Below are 12,115 nucleotides of genomic sequence, written 5' to 3' on the forward strand. Positions count from 1 at the left end.
ATGGGTGTGGAGGCCTTTTGTGCTTATACTTCCTCATCTTCTTCTTCCTCCTCGTGCTTTTTGGCTCAGAAAAGGGACCAATCTAGTTATTCCAATAATAATCTTCACGGTGTTCGAAAGCCGATGGCGAAGCCATGGAAGAAGCCGGCGATTGCGCCACTGCCACCGACTCGGCCGAGGGTCTACAAAGTGGACCCACTTAACTTCCGGAATTTGGTTCAGAAACTCACCGGTTTGGCTGAGCTTCGATCTCCACGCCTCCAAAAGATGGCGCCACCACCGCTTGATATCGCCCGCTGTCCAGTCTCGAACGTCGCCGTCGTGGAAGCCTCCACGCTTCAGCCTTTGCCTGTGAGGCTGGACGAGGCGGTGGACGGTGGGAGCTTTCTGGAGCTCAACTTGTCGCCCTTCAACAAAAATTGGTGCTCTTTCCCTGCTTTGAGCCCCGAAAGTCTTGCCATTTTGGATGCAATTTAGATTTATTGATGATATTTTTTAGTTTGTTTTTATGTGATTAAAGTCCCAGACTTATTAATGTAACCAAAGGAACAAACATGTGGAGATCGTGGGTAGGTTGTGCAGGTTGGTTTTGAATTTACATTTAATGACCAAATCGAATTCAAGCTTGCAATATGAACTAAAATATATATACTTTGACACTCGAGCTAATTTTGAGCATGTGAACGATTTAATATAATAGATATGCATTCCAGAAGAGAGATTATTGATTTGGGTTGGAAAGAGAGGCTTTCAAATTGCAAAGCCCAATTAGGGCCATGTGTTAGGCCCAGGCTCTGGTTTTGTTCAGTCTACTTTGCTAGTTAAATGACAAAATGGGTGGGTTTGGATGAAAGAAGAAACTGAACACCCAGAACTAGAAGTAATCTCCAATTGAGGAAACTCCTTCACTTCCCACTCTGCAAGCTACGATCGTTTTCACTCCGGAGCCTTCAGCTTCTGCATTGGTATACACCATGTCCTGGCTGGCCAGATCCATTGCAAATTCATTGAAGCTCGAAGATGATGATGAAGAAGACGAAGAGAATGCCGGTGGCAACCTTAAATCACCGCTCAAATCTGATTCCGTATCTAACCAGTACCATCAGACAGATTCTCCTTCGCCGTCGCCGTCGCCGTCGTCATCTTCAACTCCCACTGCCAGAGGCGTCAAAGAGGATTTGTCCGAGCTGAAAAATACCCTAACCCGCCAATTCTGGGGTGTCGCCTCTTTCCTCGCCCCTCCGCCTGAACATTCTGCTTCTCACTCTCACATCTCTCATCCAAATCCTAACGAACCGATTGATACGTCAACAGCCGACAATCCATCTGACCCTAGATTGTCTGAAGAAGATCTAATTGCCGGAATTCGCAGTGATTTCGCGGAATTCAGCGGGAAGTTTAAGACCGGGATCTCGAAGCTGTCGAACACCAAGACCGTATCGGAGATCACCAAGATTGCTTCCAATTTCCTTCAGTTTGGATCGGAGGATTCTTTGGAGAATTATGATGTGGGAAGTGCGGTTGGTGTAACAGAGGAAGTCCTGATATTTGTGAGGAATATCGTCCTGCATCCTGAGACCTGGTTGGACTTTCCTCTTCCTTATGATGACGATTCTGACGGTAGCTCTCGCTTTCTATCTGATAGTTTCTCCATTGCACAAATTGAATATTTCTATTTTCCTGGATACAAACCTTCGACGCGCAGCATGGTATTATGTCAATATTCTTAGTAAGTTAATCGAAATTTTGAGCGATCACAGATGTGCTTCTGACCGAATATCTCGAGCTTCTTTTATTCTTTTTTACAGCAATTATACTTCCCGCTAATCTTTTTAGCTACCTCACTCTTTCATGTGTAGATGTATTAATCAGCAGACCGACATCAATTTTAGACTAACTAATTTTTTTTCATTCGATAACTCGTTTATAGATCTTGAGTTATCTGATGCCCAGCAAGAACATGCTTTAGCTGTTGAGCATCTTGTTCCAAGATTGGCTGCTTTGAGGATTGAGCTTTGTCCTCACTACATGAGTGAAGATTGCTTTTGGAAGATCTACTTTGTGCTCTTGCATACTAGACTTAGCAAGCATGATGCTGAAATTCTGTCAACACCCCAAGTAAGTTGGGCGCTTTCTTATTAAATACGTTACTTTAAAGTTGCGTTGGGCCTTGCACTATTCCTGTGTATGCCACTTAATTAGCTGAGTAGATGTACTTATTCCATATTCTATTTTAAGGGATCAAAATTTTGGATGTTTGTTACATAGAAAAACAATTTTTTTTTTAGCTTTGGTATAAGATATTTGTCAATCGTATGTGTGTCTGTATACACTACTAGCTTTCATTGAGGGAAAAAAAAAAAGAGAGGAGAAACAAAAAGGGGAATGCCTAAGACAATAAGAGTCAGAAGATAACCACCACCTTAACCTAACTATAACACCTTATGGAAAAGGGTTATAGATAGTTACGTGATTGGGAGGGGAGGGAATATTTTGTGCATGAGATCTGTATGGCCCTCTAGGTAATTCGGTTATTACTTTATATAGTTTGAGTAGGTGAGGTAGAGGAAAAAGACTGTCATCTTTTGGTAGAGACTCGAGCCTCTTGAATGGCATGGGACATTTTTCTTCTCTCTTTTATTTAATGTTCTTCTGGATTAGTAAACTTTGGTTCCCTTAAAGTATTCTTTTGACATCTTTGGTTATAGATCCCCAAAAGGAGATATTGATCCTTGCCAAGGCCCAATGAAGTAATGAGTAATGCTCATTATTTTCTGAACATGTAGTTGGGGGATGATTTCTAGTTTAATATGGTAGACAGGGATGATATGGAAAGTTTGAGTTCTGGAGTATAATGGTAACATGGAAATTTCTGTTAGTGAATGCACAATAACCCTGAAGTACCAGTCACCTGCATGTATGAGATGAAATGCAAACCAAGAATCTCTCCAACCTATCGTTTTTCTGTGTAAATTAAGTGGGTGGGAGATGGACCTACAAATTCAGATAGGGTTGTTGGACAGGGACTTCGAGGAAGCATCATTACTCTAATTTGGATAGAGTGTCCTTTTTAAGTGTGTTTGACAAGACATGCTCTATATGCTTGATTTACTGGGATTAGTCATGGTCAGTTAATTGAGAACATGTTGGAGATGTGTACGGGATAACTTATGGTCACATTTAATTGAGAAAATGAATTTTAGCTCTACCAAGTTTCATCAAGTCTAAGAGAGTTGACAGTTTACATCGATGAATTAACCAAATACATAAATAAAACTCAATATAATGACATAAATACATAACCGAGCATGTGGATGATTCCTCTTTCCTGTAATTTCAAAATTGTTTCCTTTTCCAAATAGTTTCCTAAACATGCAACAAAATCCTTAACGCAAACAAAAATTACTCCTGAAGTGATATGTGGCTGGGCCATGTATATGCTTAATAACCTGGCAACTAGGCTCATCATAGACGGAATCTGACAGAGAGGTTAGGGAGAAGGAACCCGCCGCCACCTTGGAACATAAGTTTGCCCTCCATCCAGAGAGAACTAACCAATATGATGCAGACTCTTAATGGATCTATTCAATGCTTTATCTATCACTTGAAGCTTGTGTTTGTGTTTATCTCGTCATCCAAGAGACTGCCTCCTAATTTTGCTGATTTTTCTCAGTTGAAAGACGAAACTGATGGCCATGCTGCTGAAATGTTTGCTTTGTTTGTAGTTTTATTTCCTTATTTGGAAGCATCAGTCTGTCAATTGTTGGTTTGGGTATCATTCAAGTAATATTTTCCAAATATCCATCAGAGCTTTCTGGAATAATCTTAAGTTGCGGTTCCCTACCCTGCATAACTAATTTTCTGAAACTTGTTTGACCATATTTGTAGATACTAGAAGCCAGAGCACAATTTCATGAATTACAACAACGATCCAAGGGACAGATGGAGCCTCAGATATCTAGAAATATCTCTACTAGCTCAAAAGAATCTTCTGATTCATCCAATGAGGAGCTTCTCTCTGTTCCACCAAGAGATCAATCTGAATCACTGAAATCCCATGACAGTGCAGCTCCTTCCTCAATGGTTACTGTTGTGGAGACCGATAAGCATCCAATTAAGAACGTGGAAATTCAAGTTGTAGATAAGCCTGTCATTGAGGAAATATCCTTGCAAACCGGTGTTGAACATTCCCACTCTGGTCCTTCCCAGGTTTTTGATGACATATACGTGGATGATGGAGATGATTGGTTGAAAGAGGAAACTCTTGAGATTGATGGTGATGGTGAAACTAACATTCCTGCTGGGAATGACGAGGATGTATCATTTAGTGATCTTGAGGACGATGACCAGGAGGTGACGGCATATCATAAGAAGGGTACATCAGGCTCCGACTCTTCAACTAAAGATTCCCGAGATTGGGTTCAGCTTAGCCGGACTTCTGATTCAGACAAGGACACCAACACCATAGAGACTAAGCATGTCGGATCGGGGCAGGTAGTCACCCGCAAGGAATCAAGTGACTGGCTTAATGTCGATGACATTGATTCGATGTGACAACTCCGTAAAACTCTTCAATCTGCTTATTTTCATAGAATTTTATCCCTTCAACAATGTATATCATGTGTTTTCTCGATATGAAGCATGCATTTGGAAACTTTGTTATAAGATCACTGTATATAGGAAAAAAAAAAACTTGTAAAACTCAAATTCATTTACATGCAAATAATGGATGGCTTCGTCGTAATTTCTATCATTTTTTGTTTATAATTTGTGGAGCTCATTTATAAGACCGTTGTTGTACTGTTGTGATATATATGCGTCGATTGTTTTCCATTTTGCAAATATCATTGAAATAAGGACCGTATGCTATCTACTGAAACAGATTATTCACAACTAATCTATCTTTATTGCCACTAGGACCCCCTCCCTTATGATTTACAAGACGTACATCCAACATTAAGATCCCCTCCCCCTATGATTTAATAGAGCCAAAGTTACTCGAAAGGCGTTCAAGTTGAGACCACAACAAGTTGCCTAATGAAAATTTTGGCTTATCTTCAACTCTGGTAACTTTGGTCCCCTGATCTACTCTTGAAGAGGAGGTTTGATCATCCCGATTTGAAGGCCTTTGAACTATGGCAACTGATCCTCCAATCTCCTTGAGCACCAACTCCAACATCTGTGGATCCACGTCCACATCATGTCTCGACGCATCTGTGACATAAATGGACCCAACAGCTCTCTCGCCATTGGTTCCAACATCGATGGCTGAAATCGACAAGCCGTTCTCACGGAATACCCGCGTGATGTCTGATAATAATCCCACTCGGTTTAAAGCGCAGAGTTCCAGCCTCAATCCCTGTAAAGTAGAAGTCCATTTTGTTAATGATAAATGGAAAAGTTAAAGGAGCTAACTTTAAGATGATGATACATACATGTGAAACCCTTCTCTCTATGGCTGCAACAAGACCCTGTAAAACCCTACTCTTTTCACTCTCTGAATCTAAGATGCAGCCACCTTTATGTCGAATAAAATACTCCTGCCATGTTAAACACAAAAGACAAGGCTGCGTCAGCGCCACTAGACACACAACTTGACAAATTTTGGACCAAAACAAAAGCCAACTTGGACAGGAAATGGCACATGAATTTGCAAAAAACAAATGGGTACCTGATCAGCTATAGTCCCATTCGAACTCACTGCAGCATGAAACACCACGTACTGCAATTCGGTAAGAGCACAAATCGTATCAAACAACAGCTTCGGACGGTCCCTACTCTTGATATTGATAATTGAATATCCCTTGTCCTTGCAGCTCTCTATCCTTACATGCGTTCGAGTGCAACCCTTTTTACATATTTCACTATCATCGCGACAACGACACAGCTTGTAATCGCCGTTGGCATACATCAACTGATGGAGCCGCCGCTCGGTGTGGGTCCGTCCGGCCGATGGAGCAGTCAGCCTCACGTTGCTTGTTTCTCCCTCTCCATTATGGGCGTCAACCACGTTCTCAAGTTGCTCCTGCACATGGGCCAGCCGCATTGGATCCTTTATGGATCCACCATTCAAACCTTCTTCCATATAGATAATGGAGGCTGCACTTTTGTGGTGGGTCCATGCCACAGCAGCGGTGACGTTGCACCCCAACTCAACCAGCACCGCGAATATCTCCGACAACAAACCTGGCCTATCAGTTCCGGTGATTTCCGCCGCCGTGTGCTCTGATGACAACCCCTTCTTCCCCATATTGCACATTCTTGCCGTTCTTGACGACCCTTCTCTCCTACTAGCACACAATGCCTGTAATTGCGTAATAGTTTGAGTACACATTAGAGGAAAGTTCATGAGGTCAAAGAAGCACCATACGTATGTACATAAACAGAGACCTGCTGAATGTAATGGATGAGACCTTCATCGGTGAGTTTATTCCCAAACTGATCTGTCACGTGGAAAACTGCAGCACCATACGTATGCACATAAACAACCATTACAAATCAGCTTCCATTATAACCACTAAACTCTGTACAAAAAGATATCACAATTTGGAAATTTCGAGTCTCCTTCCTCGAAGATATTAACAATAGTATAAGAGAGGTTCTTATCCGACAAGTCAGATTCCATTCATCTTGAACATGATTTTCTTAAACATAATTTAAACACCCAATTAAAACTTAAACAAGTATGATATGGGTGGGAACGGACCGTCCATGAACCATCCACCGTCGGAAGAAATGTAAGACTTGGAAATAACAAGGTCGAGATCCGTCAAAACCTGCACCATCTCAAGTAGAATTCCATGTTTGTTTGCACTGTCAACCTGTCAAATAAAAATCAATACTCTCATCAACAAAAAAATCATGAAATTGAAAGCATAAAGTTTGAAGATAGGGACGGAACCTTGAGAAGGGTGCAATCCGGAAAGGTGTCATTGTCTATGCAAACTCTGCAAAATGGAAAAAAACCCCAATCCCAAGAGGAATTAAACCAAAAAGAATGAATAAAGCTGAAAACTTGATGTATATATTGTTGTTTAGAAACAAACCTGGGAGGGTAAATTCTTTCAATTAGTAATTCCAACTGGGGATCCACGCAATAAGGTTGATACACAGTTTCCATCATATATCTTTTCTTTCTTTTTCAATGAAAACCGAATGAACAGAACAAGGAAGAAGAAGAAGATGGGATTGTTGACTGCTATGATAAGAAAACAGAATTAACCTACTCTCTGTTTTGTATAATTAAAATGAACTCTCTCTTCTTTTTGTCCCTGTCTATATATATATCTGTATGTGTGTGTGTGTATAAAAGATAGATGCATTGGGCGACACGTCATGGTTTATGGTTTTGGTTTTGAGTTTGTTTGATAAGGTGAGAAAGAAGATTGAAAACGTGAAGAAGTACTTTAAACGGCGGGTTGCCACGTCGGCTAACGCGTGGCGGAAGTAGGTGGTTTCCATGGTGTCCAATTGCGGCGGCTGCCCATACGAAAACGTCACCACCACCTGTTCATCACGGAAAAGAAAAACGAAAATGAAAAAAGGGGAAGAAAGAGAGAGAGAGAGAGGGTGTGAGTTGTTTTGTGCATTGCAAGTGGGGATCCATCTTGAATCTTGTTTTTTCTGTTCTTTGAATCCGGAGTTGGCTTCCAGGCTAAGCTATCCGACGGCTGGAAAGTAAAGCACGTCATTCGGGGTTTTGAATTTGGATGAATCTGAATCCAAATCCAAATAATTGGAAGCTGGTGCTGGTGCTGGTGCTGGTGCTGGCGTGGTTTTATCGGATCTGCCCTTCGTTCTTACCAATCTGTGTCTGTCTCTACGCTTCGCCGCCTCTTCAAGATTGGAAATTTGGAGGTCAAACTCCATCATCCATCTAAACAATATTTTTAAATACCTTTCCATTTCAAACCAAAAACAAACCTCGTTAATACTTTTATAAACGTTAAATTAAATCATAGACAAGCTATGAGGTGTTGGTAGATAAACAAATTTTAAAATAAAATTATTTTACAGAAATTGAAGGTACCCGTGGAACTCATGTATTTTTGAAATACTATTAAAAATTTGAAAGTATTATTAAATATATTTTTTAGACTTTAAAAACACTTCTTGAAGTGGGCATTATTTATAGCGTTTTCTGGGCCTTGGGTGGGCTTCAGGCCCAATCCTTCCGATTTGGACATTTTTGTAAGGAGCATCTTCCTTTCACCATAAAAAGTAAAAATAAAAAAATAAAAAAAGAAATCGGTGGTAAAGATAAAACAAAGAGTTCCCATAATAATAATAATAATAATAATAGGTATAATAATGGCGGTATTATTTAATTTGAATAAATGAAAAGAAGTAGATGTCATAAAAACGAAATGTCAGAAGAGAAGGATCGAGTAAATAGTCGTAGTAGTAGAAGATAAGTCGCGATCTGAGGCCCACTAGGCTTGGCCCATCGCCACCCAAGCCCATACTTCCACGTGGCACCATACTGCCATAATTAATATCCATAACGAAGGAATCCCTCTTTTTTCCTCATAGGGAAGGGCGGTGCTCGCCCACTTCGCTCCTCTCTCTAAATGTAACTGCATTCTCTGTCCTCCTTTTTTGTTTTTGCCTCTTTGCTGATATTATCCATTACCAGGTCAACTTGTCACGTCACACGGCCACCTCTACACTTCTGGATATGTTTTCTTTTCTTCGTAGTCTTAAGCTTAACGCCTTCTTTGGCCTCTCCCAATTCTGCTCTGTTTCTTCATCCACTCCCTTCTTCCCTTCCTGACACAACCTGCCACTCCAATGGATTGAATTGGGGATTTTTTTTTTTTTTTTGGGGGGGGGGTTCCCCCGTAATATACGACGAGGGATATGGATGAGAATTTGAAAGCTGTTCGTAGGAGTAATTGGATGTTTGTAATGGCGGCTCTTGGATTTACCGGCTACACTGCTTACAGACTCTATCACTTCCCTTCAATTGCTCGAAAGAGGGCTAAGATTTCCAGATTCTTTGCGGCGCTGTCTTCTGCCGCTGCTGCATTTTCTGATTCCGCCCACTGTGTCGCCACTATTTCTAAGGATTTTAAGGAGTTTATTCATTCTGATAATGATGAACTCCCCCATAGTTTGAACCAAATCTCTAAACTCGCCCGATCTGATGAGATCTCCACTTCCCTCACGCGTCTCTCTCAGGCGCTAACTTTGGGGGTTTTGCGAGGTTACGATCAGTACTCCCGGCAGAAAGGCGGCGGTGAGGAGAAAACGAGTGATTTTACTGACAAAATTATGACGAAGCTGTGCAGTGAATCTGGGTCTGGATTCGTTTCTGTGGTGGTTGGGAGTTTCGCTCGGAATTTGGTGATGGGGCTATTCTCTATAGATGAGACGAGTAAATGGAGGAGTAGTTTGGAGGATCGTTTGGGGAGATGGCTGGGGGTGGCATGCGATGAGAAATGCAGGGAATTAATCGGCGAGTTAATTCGAATATTCGTGAGCTCGGCGGTCTCGGTTTATCTGGAGAAGACGATGGAAATCAACAGTTTCGATAGAATATTCTCGGGACTCACAAACCCGAAACACGAAAGGGAAATGAGGGAGTTGTTGGTCTCCCTTTCCAACGGCGCAGTGAAGACTCTAATCAGAACCTCCCACCAAGTGCTGTCGGGGCAGGGGAACTGGGCCATGGAAGCAGGCCCAGCAGCAGCAGCAGCAGCAGCAGGGAAAAAGGTGGAAGAGTTCGAGGACAAGGAATTGGGCGTGAAGCCCAGAAGCCAGCTTGGGAAACGGCCCAGAAATGGAGGGTGGGCATCCAGCTTGGGAGTGGCGAAGAACAGGAAAGTGATAGTGAACTTGACGGGGAGAATGACGTTTGAAATGGTGAGGTCGTTCTTCGAGGTGTTGTTGGAGAAAATATACGAAGGAATGAAGCGATGTGTGGACATAGTGAATGAAGAAGTGATGGAGAGAGGACTGGAGATGGTGAGGTACGTAGCCGCAAAAACCTCTGTAATTGCCACCATTTGTCTTTCCTTGTGCTTCAACGTTCTTGACAACACCTCCTGGTTCTTGCTCGCATTTTAGTTTTTTTCTTTTTTTGCCTGAAATTCCAGGAAAATGTTTTATCTCTGGGGATGCCTTTTCATTTCTCGAATTATCTGTACATAGTGTTCAATTATGCAACTTCCATTGTCGGATTGGATTTAAGTGTATTTTTAACACTCAAGTTCCCAACTTGAAGTTTATATATGTTTTCAATCCTTTTTCACATTTACCTTTAATTTTGTTTTTGTTCTTCTTATTACTGTAAATTAACATCTTCATCCCATTCCATAATGAAATATATTATACTCAACTCTCCAACGCTATTATTGATCAAATGTTTTATTAAACCGTGCCAAAATCAGATTAAAATAATAAAATTGATTTGGAAGAGTCTGAGTTACAAATTCCAATATAAGTATTCCCAAAGTAGATATTAGGCCGAAATTGACCATGTTGAGAGCTGACAAAGGATTGTATTAAATTCTTATTTAGTACTTCAAAACCATCTTTTCCAACGTACTTTGTGTACGAACCGACATGCATTAAATTAGTAGGTCAATGTAACCGATGATTTCAAGAAACCATGTAATAACCAATTCCCAATTTGATCAAATCTAACCATCTTTTCCAAAGTACCTTTGTCTTTATTTAATGTTTATTTTGTTCTATTATGAAAGACTTGGGTGGAAGCATCTATTGTTAAGTTATATCATAGAGGGAAGAAGATACAAAATAATGAACATAGTAGCATTCATTTTTTTAGCCGGAAAGTCAACATTTTATTTTGGAATTTTGACTGGTACTATTTTGAAAATTCTAATCTAAAATTTTAATGTCATTGAAGTCGTGCAAAATTTAAAACATATTATAAGCGGAGATTATCATTTAAAACATATTTTGAAGCGATGTTCTATGCTTTTAAATGTTGACAAGAATATTGGAAACTTTCAATTGTCTAATAATTCACACCACTAAAATTAAACTATGTGACGTCTCAATCAAATGATTTTGAATATATTTCTATATTTGAAACGATTTGAAATGTAAACGCCTAAGAAAAAGGTACAATGAAGCTTTATGAATCAAAGTACTATTAGCCGTTTTGGTCAGTCACAAAGCGTTAAATAGTAGTCAAAATAGGCCCCCTAGTTGCCTTTCCTTCTACCCCATGTTTCATAGCTGCGCGTGGGAGGCACCACCGGGCGGCCACTTTGATCCACATATGCACTTTGAATTTGGATATGTAACGCATAAAGTTGAAGCGCGTACCCAAGGGACTATTTACTTTATGTCGTCGAGGGGCCTTCATGTTGTTGGTGTCCAACGCTAGTAATTGGTTACAAGAGGGCTAAATCTAGCATGTTGCTTCCAACCAATGGAGCTGAATATCTATCCAACTTTAAAAACATGTGGTTTATTTTTATTTGTAATACCCCACCGATTCAATTTGTTGTGAAGTGTGCAGAAAAGTCAGATGCTCATGTTCAGAATCATAATCAATTTCATTAATTTGTCCTGTCTGGGATCATCTAAAAATGCTCTGTTTTTTTCTTTCATTGAGACCCAGTGAAGCTAATTCAATAGATATATAAGTGGCATGAATGGAAGTTTGTAGATACATAAAAGGAAGAAATTAGAATGAAAAGGTGTTGAAATTACGGGGTATGCTTTTGAGTATAGACGTAATCTAAGTGAGCAGCTAGAGTTCGTCTGATCAAACACTCTTCTTCGCTTACTCCACTGCACTTCTCATCCATATTCTCGCTATCAGTTTGGTTCTCATCCAATCCCTACAAAACCCAAATAAACAACCATCTCAATATCAACAAGATGTACAAATGAATACAATTTAGTTGGAGAAAAATATGACCCAACACTTTGTTCTTACTCTTGGTAGAACAATAACACTGAAGCGAATAGATTACGATAACAAACCTGAGTGGGCAGTGATGCAAAGACGGGAGCAGGGCGGGCAGCATGAGCTGGTGGTAGCCTGTTGCAGAGGAGGAGGAGGAGGAGAAAGATAAGGCAGCGGAAAGAGAAGAATTTAGAAGGCATTAGTGGATTTGAAAGTAAGGAAAGGGTT

The 12,115-nt window shown here is 40.6% G+C and overlaps 5 protein-coding genes across 5 annotated transcripts; 3 read left to right on the forward strand and 2 right to left on the reverse strand.

The window, feature by feature from the left end:
- On the forward strand, positions 1–477 carry LOC111477640. Its single transcript, XM_023121505.1, has one exon. The coding sequence runs from the start codon at positions 1–3 to the stop codon at positions 475–477; it is 477 nt and encodes a 158-aa protein (XP_022977273.1).
- Positions 478–939: 462 nt separating this feature from the next.
- On the forward strand, positions 940–4,750 carry LOC111477943. The gene is made up of 3 exons (XM_023121950.1): positions 940–1,620; positions 1,931–2,118; positions 3,889–4,750. The coding sequence occupies exons 1-3, from the start codon at positions 975–977 to the stop codon at positions 4,552–4,554; spliced, it is 1,500 nt and encodes a 499-aa protein (XP_022977718.1). The 5' UTR covers positions 940–974; the 3' UTR covers positions 4,555–4,750.
- An 88-nt stretch (positions 4,751–4,838) lies between these two features.
- On the reverse strand, positions 4,839–7,525 carry LOC111477944 (ACT domain-containing protein ACR1-like). Its single transcript, XM_023121951.1, has 7 exons — positions 7,047–7,525; positions 6,902–6,947; positions 6,707–6,821; positions 6,391–6,458; positions 5,672–6,304; positions 5,436–5,540; positions 4,839–5,359 (listed from the first exon to the last, which is right to left on the reverse strand). Exons 1-7 carry the CDS (start codon positions 7,121–7,123, stop codon positions 4,973–4,975), a joined length of 1,431 nt encoding a protein of 476 aa, XP_022977719.1. The 5' UTR covers positions 7,124–7,525; the 3' UTR covers positions 4,839–4,972.
- Positions 7,526–8,859: 1,334 nt separating this feature from the next.
- Positions 8,860–10,068, forward strand: LOC111477641 (protein PHLOEM PROTEIN 2-LIKE A10-like). Its single transcript, XM_023121506.1, has one exon. It carries the CDS (start codon positions 8,860–8,862, stop codon positions 10,066–10,068), a length of 1,209 nt encoding a protein of 402 aa, XP_022977274.1.
- A 1,502-nt stretch (positions 10,069–11,570) lies between these two features.
- LOC111478122 (phytosulfokines-like) lies at positions 11,571–12,115 on the reverse strand. Its single transcript, XM_023122233.1, has 2 exons — positions 11,965–12,115; positions 11,571–11,819 (listed from the first exon to the last, which is right to left on the reverse strand). The coding sequence occupies exons 1-2, from the start codon at positions 12,085–12,087 to the stop codon at positions 11,685–11,687; spliced, it is 258 nt and encodes an 85-aa protein (XP_022978001.1). The 5' UTR covers positions 12,088–12,115; the 3' UTR covers positions 11,571–11,684.

This window comes from Cucurbita maxima, unplaced genomic scaffold, assembly GCF_002738345.1.
Source record: "Cucurbita maxima cultivar Rimu unplaced genomic scaffold, Cmax_1.0 Cma_Scf00004, whole genome shotgun sequence".
In the NCBI taxonomy this organism is placed as follows: Eukaryota; Viridiplantae; Streptophyta; class Magnoliopsida; order Cucurbitales; family Cucurbitaceae; genus Cucurbita; species Cucurbita maxima.